We start from the raw sequence: 11,206 nt of genomic DNA, 5'->3' as shown, positions 1-11,206 counted from the left end.
TTGATCTACCCCGACCCATGACCGACGAAATGCCACCGTAGACCCCGACGTCTCCGGACATGAACACAACACACCGCAACGTGTCAGGAACATGTGTCACAGAACACACACACACTCACCACACACACACCACACACACACACACACACACACACACACACACACAGACACGACAGTACAGACAGACATGACAGACACACACACTACCTACAGACTCGACTCACATCAACAGGCCCCAGCCCATGCCCACACCGTCACCACATAACACACCACACCCACACACACGCACACAGAGCAAACACCACACCGTAACACACACACAGTAACACACACACACACACACACACACACACACAGTAACACACCACCAATCCAGTACACAACACACACAGTAACACACACCACAGTCAACGACACACACAACACAGAAATACAGCACACACACACTCAGTAACACAACACACAAAAAGTAACACGACACACAGTAACACACACACACACAACTGTACACAAACACAGTAACACAGTACACATCACACACAGCACACCACACTCATAACACACCACACACACACACGACACAGTAACCACAACACACACACACACACACACAAACAGCAACACACACCACACACACACACTAGAGCAGCTACACACACACACACACACACACACACAGTAACACACACACACACACACACATCATCAGTGCGCTCCACACACACACACACAGTACACAGCAGTAACCACAGTACACACACACACCTACACACACACACACACACGAGCACACACAGTACACACACCACATTTAGTTTCAGTTGGTAACCCTGATTCATGTGGCGTGCTCGGACCATCAGCTTCTCCTGCTGTGTTGTCCAATCAGGTCCACTGCGGGTCAGGTGCACCACCATCACGGCTTCCCTTCCTCAACCACACTCAGTTCGCCGCCCTCAGTCCTCCGGCCATGCCGGCTGACTCCCGTCCTGCATCAGCGCCACCATCGCACAAGCGGGCTCAGGTGACACCTGCGTGACACATGTTACGGCTCAGCGGGTGGTTCTGGAGTAAAAAGCCCGTTTCAGCGTCCCGTACCGGACGGCGTCTTCAACGTGTAGTTTAAGCCAAGGACCCCTCACTGAAAGAGGTGACGAGCAGGGACCCCCTACTGACGTATACTGGAGTAAAATTACGTAGCCTATTAACTGGGCTGCTCAAGCCTTTATTACACTTTCAGTGGCCTAGAATACTAAAGCTGCTTCACATACGCGTATCATGTTCTTTGCAGTTTAAACTGTTCTTTGCACGACCAATCCAATATGTGTTGTTGTTGTGGATGGGCACAATCATAGGCGCCGATAATACCGTGGGTGCTCCACGGAAAATACTGGGGTGCGGGTCAGTTGCGTCTGAGAAGGTCCTAGATTCTTAATATACAGCTCTGGTCCCTGACTGCGGTTTCTCCGCTGTGGTCAGCGCGCGCGGGTCCGTCTGCCCTCGTCACATGGCGCGTCTGCGTACGTGCGCTGCGTGGTCGGTCCAGAGTGTCAGCGCTGGACGCAAGAGTCAAGATGGCGCGTCCACAACGTCCTGAGCGCCGGTCCTGCTGAACAACATCTTCTCCTCTCTGACGGGCGAGTCAGAGCCGGTACGCTCTTGCTCGGTGGTGTTTTTAAGCCCCCAACGCGACTTCAAGGCACCTAACCCTAACTTAAAACCGTAACCATACTTAACCCTACACCGTAACCATGGCTGTGTCTCAAACCGCCTACTGCACACTTCAAACACTAGTGTTTTAAGTATATCGTGTAGATAACGCAAAAAGTCAGAGCACTGAAAGTACAGGATGAGCCCCTAAAAACGGTCAAAAAGTTCAGTGTGGAGCGATGGACGCTATCGCACTAAACGGGCGCCGGTCTGGACTACAAAGCTGAAAGGGAGGGACCAGGGACGTAGATCGGCGCGATGTGACGAACGCGTCACGTGGGTTCTGGGCTTCTCCCGAATTTCACCCCCGAGCATAATGGCGGCTCGTTCAGAATACGATCTCATATTGTACTAAAATAGTTCACCGAAACTTGTTTCTGAAAACATTTTAAGAGAGAAATAGGCCGTGCAGTTGCTGAATCTGTCTTCATTTCAGATCAACAAAGGTCAGTTTAAAAGATTTTCGTCAGATTTTGAGAGGCGGCGAGCCGAGCGACCGCTACTCATTTCTGGTAATATTTTAACGTAAGTGTCCTTTTGGGACATTACTAACCATCCAAAGTGGGCACTACGGCAGGAAGTGGTCAGTGACCATTAGCTGTGTAGTGACGGAAGTAGGCGGAATGAGACACAGCCCATAATTTTAACCCTAACTATAACCATAACCATTGCCGCGTTGCCTGGAATGCGACGTTGGGGGCTTAAAGGAACACGCCGACTTATTGGGACTTTAGCTTATTCCCCGTATCCCCCAGAGTTAGATAAGTCCATACATACCCTTCTCATCTCCGTGCGTGGTGTAACGCTGTCTGACGGCTCCACCGGTAGCTTAGCCTAGCACAGATCATGCAGGTGAACGGTTCCAGTAACCCTATTGCTCGAATTGTGACAAAGTGACAAAATAACGCCACCATGTTCCTATTTACATGTTGTGATTTGTAGAGTCACAGCGTGTACAAATAACAAGGTCACATGACACACAGCCATCTTCTAACCGTATATAAACTGGGAACTATATTCTCAGACAGGCGAAGCACTGCTACTCTCTGCTCGGTGCTTCTCAGGTGCTGCGAGCAGATCATTCCGCCCAAGTACTATATTCTTCTACCTGAGAATATAGTTCCCAGTTTGTTTACGGTTAGAAGATGGCTGTGTCTCATGTTACGTTGTTTTTTGTACACGCTGTGACTCTACAAATCACAACATGTAAATAGGAACATGTTGGCGTTTAATGTCACTTATTCGGAGCAGTAAGATTACTGGAACCATTCACCTGCATGTTATGTGCTGGCCTGATGCCGCTGGAACCGTCAGACAGCGTTACAACACGCACGGAGATGAGAAGGGTATGTATCGACTTGTCTAACTCTGGGGGTTACGGTGAATAAGCTAAATTCCCAATAAGTCAGCGTGTTCCTTAAAAACACCAAACACCACTCTCTTGGCTCAATGGTGTTTTAAAGCCCCCACGTGTCCTTCCAGGCAGCGCTGCGACCGTTGACTTCAAGGGCACCATAACCCTAACCTTAACCATAACCACTAACCAGCAGTATATTTTAAATAAGGGCTGTTTTATAGGCACATTTTAAACTCCATAGCTCTAAAAATGTTCAGAGCGTGAGCCTGGAGAGCAACAGAGCCTGGACCACGGCGGAGATAGCGGAGATAGCGGAGATAGCGGAGATAGCGGAGATAGCGGAGATAGCGGAGATAGCGTGGGTGCTTGGGTGCAGCCGCCCCAGGGCCACGTGCAAATTAGGGGCCCCTGAAACGCCGCCGATCTTACGTCACTTGACGAGAACGGGGCCCTCGCCAAGTGACACGTTGCAGATTATTAGCTGAAAGAAGCTAATTACTGCACATGATCTCACGTTGTGATAATCCAGCTCTTCTTATCAAACATATATACAATAGTGCCATGTCAGTTATATAGCGTGGCACTGATTGAGAGCTCTTGGCCTGTTCAGGACGATCGCTGTCCATCAGCTGTCACTGTCCATCAGCTGTCTCTGTCCATCAGCTGTCTCTGTCATCAGCTTGTCACTGTCCATGGTGCTGAAACATTTTACTTGACTGGCAAACTTCTTTCTTTGTTCATCAACACAAACTTGTCAAAAAATGTGGCTTTTCCTTGTGTTTTATTTGACTTATAGGCTTACTTGGCTCAACAAGTGGCACATTATAAAGTGCATTCATCATAATTTTAAAATGACTTGGTAGTAGAGATGCACCGATAGACCGGCCGGTGACCAGAATTGGCCGGTTTTCACGTGCTCGGCCATGGACCGTGACCGCAGGTCAGTCTGACATATGGTGATTTCATGCCGGTCACGCTCCAATTAACTGACAACATAAGTTTACCAGTTACAGTTCTCCAGACGCACGCACACACGGACCCCACAGCTAGAGGTGCAACGATTAAACGATTAATCGATAGTTGTCAACTATTAATTAATCACCAACTATTTTGATAATCGATTATCGTTGAGTCATTTTTTTATTAATAAAAATCAGATTTCTCTGATTGCAGCTTGTTAAATGTAAATATCTTCTAGTCTCTTATCTCCTCTGGGACAGGAAACTGAATATCTTCTGAGTTTTGGACAAACTGAGACATTTGAGGACGTCCTCTTAGGCTTTGGGAAACTCTGTTCCACATTTTTCACCATGTTTTGACATTTTTATAGATCAAACACTAATCGATTAATCGAGAAAATAATCAACAGATTAATCGACTATGAAAATAATCGTTAGTGCAGCCCTAGCGACAGCACGGTCTCTTTGTCCTTTCTCCTCAACTTCTCCGCCGTGTGTCGCGCTATTCTCCACATGTAGGAACCTGGTGATAACCTGCAACATGTCAGCTGTTTGGGAATTCTTCAGCGTGTGTGCAGAAGATAACAAGTTTGCAATATGCACACCTGCCATCAGCCATATTCTAACCGTATATAAACTGGGAACTATATTCTCAGAAGGCGAAGCTCTGCTACTTCTGTTACTTGGGCGGAGTGATCTGCTCGCAGCACCTGAGAAGCACCGAGCAGAGAGTAGCAGTGCTTCGCCTTTCTGAGAATATAGTTCCCAGTTTATATACGGTTAGAAGATGGCTGTGTGTCATGTGACCTTGTTATTTGTACACGCTGTGACTCTACAAATCACAACATGTAAATAGGAACATGTTGGTGTTATTTTGTCACTTATTGGGAGCAGTAGGCTAGATGGAGCTCGCTGTGCTCTGGGACTTTACCTCCAGGATCTGTGCTAAACTAGGCTAGATGGAGCCGGTTACCTCCAGGATCTGTGCTAAACTAGGCTAGATGGAGCCGGTTACCTCCAGGATCTGTGCTAAGCTAGGCTAGATGGAGCCGGTTACCTCCAGGATCTGTGCTAAGCTAGGCTAGTTGGAGCCGGTTACCTCCAGGATCTGTGCTAAGCTAGGCTAGATGGAGCCGGTTACCTCCAGGATCTGTGCTAAGCTAGGCTAGATGGAGCCGGTTACCTCCAGGATCTGTGCTAAGCTAGGCTAGTTGGAGCCGGTTACCTCCAGGATCTGTGCTAAGCTAGGCTAGATGGAGCCAGTTACCTCCAGGATCTGTGCTAAGCTAAGCTACCGGTGGAGCCAACAGAGAAGGGTATGTATGGACTTATCTAACTCTGGGGGTTACGGTGATTAAGACAAAGTCCCAATAAGTCGGTGTGTTTCTTTAACAGCGGTGATGTTGTGTATAGTTTAGGGTCCTTGCCACCACGACTTGAATGGTCTTCTTTTGACTGAAAGTACTGACAAACTACACTTTTTCTGCTCACGAGCTCCATTTCCACTTTTTCACAGCCTACTGCATTGAACGCTCCACCTACGTAAACACCTTCCCGTAATCAACGGCGCCGTCATTACGGCGACCAGCGTAGGGTTCGGTTCGGTGGGAAAACATTCTAAGGTTCGGCAGAAACCCAACCCCGTCAAAAAGCCCAATATTCAGCCGAATCAGAAGCCGAAATCCTGGATTCGTTGCATTAAAAACTAAACTAAAACTTCCCTGACATCAGCTTTGTTTTGAGGCTCGCTGAGTTTGTTCCATCATTCATCAAAGTGAAGATTGACCTGATCATGTGTCTTCATCTCTCTGTCAGACCAGTACATCATCCTGGGAGCTCAGAGGGACTCTCTGGGTCCCGGCGCCGTGACGTCCGGAGTCGGGACGGCACTCTTGCTGGAGCTGGCGCGAACTTTCTCCGCCATGGTGAAGAACGGTAAGATGACACAGGTGTGCTTCACAGAGGCGATAGACCTCAACAGTCCATAAGGATTTAGAATATCAGTCATAATGTCTAAACCATCTGAGGTAGACTGACCCCGAGCTACGTGGTCTAAACCATCCCATAATGTCTAAACCATCCCATAATGTCTCAACCATCCCATAATGTCTAAACCATCCCATAATGTCCAAACCATCCCATAATGTCTCAACCATCCCATAATGTCAACCATCCCATAATGTCCAAACCATCCCATAATGTCTCAACCATCCCATAATGTCTCAACCATCCCATAATGTCTCAACCATCCCATAATGTCCAAACCATCCCATAATGTCTAAACCATCCCATAATGTCTAAACTAAACCATCCCATAATGTCTCAACCATCCCATAATGTCTCAACCATCCCATAATGTCTCAACCATCCCATAATGTCTAAACCATCCCATAATGTCTCAACCATCCCATAATGTCTCAACCATCCCATAATGTCTCAACCATCCCATAATGTCTAAACCATCCCATAATGTCCAAACCATCCCATAATGTCTCAACCATCCCATAATGTCTGAACCATCCCATAATGTCTCAACCATCCCATAATGTCTCAACCATCCCATAATGTCTAAACCATCCCATAATGTCCAAACCATCCCATAATGTCTCAACCATCCCATAATGTCTAAACCATCCCATAATGTCTCAACCATCCCATAATGTCTAAACCATCCCATAATGTCTCAACCATCCCATAATGTCTAAACCATCCCATAATGTCTCAACTATCCCATAATGTCTCAACCATCCCATAATGTCTGAACCATCCCATAATGTCCAAACCATCCCATAATGTCCAAACCATCCCATAATGTCCAAACCATCCCATAATGTCTCAACCATCCCATAATGTCTCAACCATCCCATAATGTCTAAACCATCCCATAATGTCTCAACCATCCCATAATGTCTAAACCATCCCATAATGTCTCAACTATCCCATAATGTCTCAACCATCCCATAATGTCTGAACCATCCCATAATGTCCAAACCATCCCATAATGTCTGAACCATCCCATAATGTCCAAACCATCCCATAATGTCCAAACCATCCCATAATGTCTAAACCATCCCATAATGTCTAAACTAAACCATCCCATAATGTCTAAACCATCCCATAATGTCTAAACCATCCCATAATGTCTAAACCATCCCATAATGTCTAAACTAAACCATCCCATAATGTCTCAACCATCCCATAATGTCTAAACTAAACCATCCCATAATGTCTAAACCATCCCATAATGTCTAAACCATCCCATAATGTCTCAACCATCCCATAATGTCCAAACCATCCCATAATGTCTGAACCATCCCATAATGTCCAAACCATCCCATAATGTCCAAACCATCCCATAATGTCTAAACCATCCCATAATGTCTAAACTAAACCATCCCATAATGTCTAAACCATCCCATAATGTCCAAACCATCCCATAATGTCCAAACCATCCCATAATGTCTCAACCATCCCATAATGTCCAAACCATCCCATAATGTCCAAACCATCCCATAATGTCTAAACCATCCCATAATGTCTAAACTAAACCATCCCATAATGTCTAAACCATCCCATAATGTCTAAACCATCCCATAATGTCTGAACCATCCCATAATGTCTAAACCATCCCATAATGTCTAAACCATCCCATAATGTCTAAACCATCCCATAATGTCTCAACCATCCCATAATGTCTCAACCATCCCATAATGTCTCAACCATCCCATAATGTCTACGTGGTTGTGTAACGAAGGTTTCCCTTCATAGGACCCTTTTTTTCTGGAAAAGGGTCCTATGTTCCCCGCAATCTATCAATCTTTACAGTAGACTCTCAGCGTGGCCAGCAGGCCTACCGTCGCATGGCCCACCTTAGCTCCCACCCCTAATCATATTGTCTTGTGGAGAGTTTAGGGTTAGGGTTAAGGTTAGGGTTAGGCAAGTCCATTTCACTTTGGGAAAAAGCGTCTGCTAAATACCTGTCTTTAACCTTTTAACCCTTATTTGTTGAGCGTCGCGACGCACCTCAACTATCGCACGTTGAAAGTGAAAGAAAACATGTTGGAGCCTGCTCTCTCTGGGTGTGCTTATAAATTAAATAATGAGTTTGTGATCCAAGTTTTTTCATTGCTGATTGAACTAACATTCATTGAAAGGATCCCTTGGTCCAAGATAAAGTGACATAATTAGCAGAGCAGCCAAAGAGCTGCATGCAGCTCGAGACCTGCGTGTTTGCCACCCCTGACTAATCTTTCCTCGTCTAGGCCTATTGCATATGCACGTCAAACAGCCCGTAGGCCTACATAGGCCTATTTGCCATGGAATTTGGCAGTAATGGTGGAAAAAGTAACAGACCGGGGACATAGGATCCTTTTTCGAAAAAGTCTCATACAAAGAGGGGAACATAGGACCCAGGGAACATAGACACGCTCCCATGGAAAGGATCCCGACAGAGATAGACCTTTCTGTTAAAGAGTAAGATCCTTTTACTCCTGTCAGTACGTATTTTCTTGCCTTTGTTTTGGTAGTTGTGGTGTTTGGTGTTTTAAGTGTGTTTGTGTTTGTGTGCAGGTTTCAGTCCCAGACGGAGTTTGCTGTTCGTCAGCTGGGACGCTGGAGATTTTGGGAACGTCGGGGCGACTGAATGGCTGGAGGTTCGTCCAATCGCAGAGGAGGAAGGAATTAACCAACCCAAAGACATTCAGAGTTCAATATAATTAATAAAAATAACAATAATGTAACCTCTGTGCTGAGTCCCCTCCCTGACCTCTGACCTCTGTTTCCAGGGTTACCTGTCCATGCTCCACCTGAAGGCCATAGCCTACTTCAGTCTGGACCAGGCCGTCATGGGTAACAGATCTCAGCCAATCAGAGAGCTTCATTAATGTGTCAGCCATTGAAAGAGATAAAGTAAATGTCTGTGTCTCTATCTGCCTGTCTGTCTTTCTGTGTGTCTGTCTCTCGGTCTGTCTGTCTGCCTGTCTGTCTCTCTGTGTGTGTGTCTGTCTGTCTGTCTGCCTGTCTCTCTTCCTGTCTGTCTGTCTATCTATCTGTCTGCCTGTCGCTCTGTCTCTCTGCATGTCTGTCTCTCTGCATGTCTGTCCGTCTATCTGCCTGTCTGTATGCATGTCTGCCTGTCTGTCTCTCTGTTTCTCTGTCTCTCTGCCTGCCTGTCTGTCTGTCTCTCTGCCTGTCTGTCTGTCTGTCTGTTACTCTGCCTGTCTGTCTGTCTGCCTGTCTGTCTGTCTGCCTGTTTGTCTGTCTGCATGTCTGTCTCTCTGCCTGTCTGTCTGCCTGTCTGTCTCTCTGTGTGTCTGTCTGTTTGTCTGTCTGCCTGTCTCTCTTCCTGTCTGCCTGCCTGTCTATCTGTCTGCCTGTCGCTCTGTCTCTCTGCATGTCTGTCTCTCTGCCTGTCTGTCTGTCTGTCTGTTACTCTGCCTGTCTGTCTGTCTGTCTGTCTGTCTGTCTGCCTGTGTGTCTGCCTGTCTACATGTCGGCCTGTCTGTCTCTCTGTTTGTCTGTCTGCCTGTCTCTTTGTCTGTCTGTCTCTCTGCCTGTCTGTCTCTCTGTGTGCCTGCCTGTCTGTCTCTCTGCCTGTCTGTCTGCAGGTGATGATGTCCTGTCGGCCTACACCAGTCCTCTACTGATCGACCTACTGGACGCTGCCATCAGACAGGTCAATAATATATTTAGTTTATATATCAGGTCAATAATATATTTAGTTTATATATCAGGTCAATAATATATTTAGTTTATATATCAGGTCAATAATATATTTAGTTTATATATCAGGTCAATAATATATTAGTTTTATATCAGGTCAATAATATATTTAGTTTATATATCAGGTCAATAATATATTTAGTTTATATATCAGCAGCGCCTCATAAAGGGGAAATACAGGAAATGCACGAGGAGCATCGTGGGTAAATGAGTTTCTCCTCCATTTGGCACGTTGCTGAGTCAATATCCCGAATTCTTTTCTTGAAGTACACCAACTTGTTTTCTTAAAATATTTCAACTTTTCTTGAAGAACACCGAATTTTGTTTTGACTTTTTCTCTCTCTTTTTTTAAGACAAATCTTATCAAAAAGTAGCCTGACCAGCCAGCCCCACATCCAGATGTTGGGTCTGGGAACTCCCCATTGGCTGGGCTCAATCCGAGGGGCGGGATCAACGCCTGTCTTTCATATTCCCTGTTCACGCGATAGGATAGCTCTCCAACCAATCAGAGCAACGCTAGTCGTTAGATTAAACTTTAAACTCTGAACCCATCTTCCTTTTTTAAGAATGACTTCAGTGCCCGTTCTTTGTTCTTTTCTCAAAGAAAAGCTGAACTCCAAGTCTTCCAAAGACACCAGCAGCAGCAGTCATAAGCCCCGCCCACCGACTCTATACACGATGTGATTGGCCTGACCAGAATGTGGTTTTTCCTGCTCGCAAGCCAACAGAGAGTTGCTAGACGACCCTGGCTGCGTCTAGATTTCTAGGCTAATCAAAAGGGGGTCCGTGGTCTGATTTAAATCAGTTTAGGGGTCCTTCATGTGAAAGAGTGTGTGAATCACACAGGCTGAGTCCCATTCGGTGTCCTTCCGTCACTACACCGCTAATGGTCACTGACCACTTCCTGCCGTAGTCCCACTATCGATGGTTAGTGTTGTCCCAAAAGGAACACTTATGTTAAAATACTTACCAGAAATGACGAGCGGGATAAGCGTGACGAACGCAACACGTGAACGCGATTTTCCAGCTCGCCTAAAATACGGGCTTTCCTGTATGCAAATGAGTAGCGGTCGCTCGGCTCGCCGCCTCTCAAAATCTGATGAAAATCTTTTAAACTGACCTTTGTCGATCTGAAATGAAGACAGATTCAGCAACTGCACGGCCTATTTCTCTCTTAAAATGTTTTCAGAAACACGTTTCGGTGAACTATCTTCTTAAAATATGAGATCGTATTCCGAACGAACTGCTATTATGGTCAGTTTTAAAATTCGGGAGCAGCCAGACTACGTGCCGCGTTCGTCCAATCAGCTGCCGGTCTACGTCCCTGGTCCCTCCCCTTTCCGCTTTGTAGTCAAGATGGCGCCCGTTTAGAGCGCGTAGGGTCCATCGTTCCACACTGAACTTTTTGACTGTTTTTAGGGGATCATCCTGGTACTTTCAGTGCGTTATCTTCACGGTATAC

At 46.1% G+C, this 11,206-nt stretch overlaps 1 protein-coding gene across 1 annotated transcript in view; it reads left to right on the top strand.

Annotated features, from left to right (window-relative positions):
* The first annotated feature begins 5,812 nt into the window (after positions 1-5,812).
* Positions 5,813-11,206, top strand: part of LOC116067592 (transferrin receptor protein 2-like) — a 21,836-nt gene continuing 16,442 nt past the window's right edge. The window contains exons 1-4 of the mRNA XM_036004549.1: positions 5,813-5,958; positions 8,593-8,675; positions 8,808-8,871; positions 9,630-9,697. Coding sequence (XP_035860442.1) covers positions 5,946-5,958; positions 8,593-8,675; positions 8,808-8,871; positions 9,630-9,697 — 228 coding nt within the window. The 5' untranslated portion in view covers positions 5,813-5,945. The remainder of the gene's footprint in view (positions 5,959-8,592; positions 8,676-8,807; positions 8,872-9,629; positions 9,698-11,206) is intronic.

The sequence above is a fragment of the Sander lucioperca genome, chromosome 8 (genome assembly GCF_008315115.2).
Source record: "Sander lucioperca isolate FBNREF2018 chromosome 8, SLUC_FBN_1.2, whole genome shotgun sequence".
In the NCBI taxonomy this organism is placed as follows: Eukaryota; Metazoa; Chordata; class Actinopteri; order Perciformes; family Percidae; genus Sander; species Sander lucioperca.
This window is presented reverse-complemented; position numbering and strand designations above follow the sequence as displayed.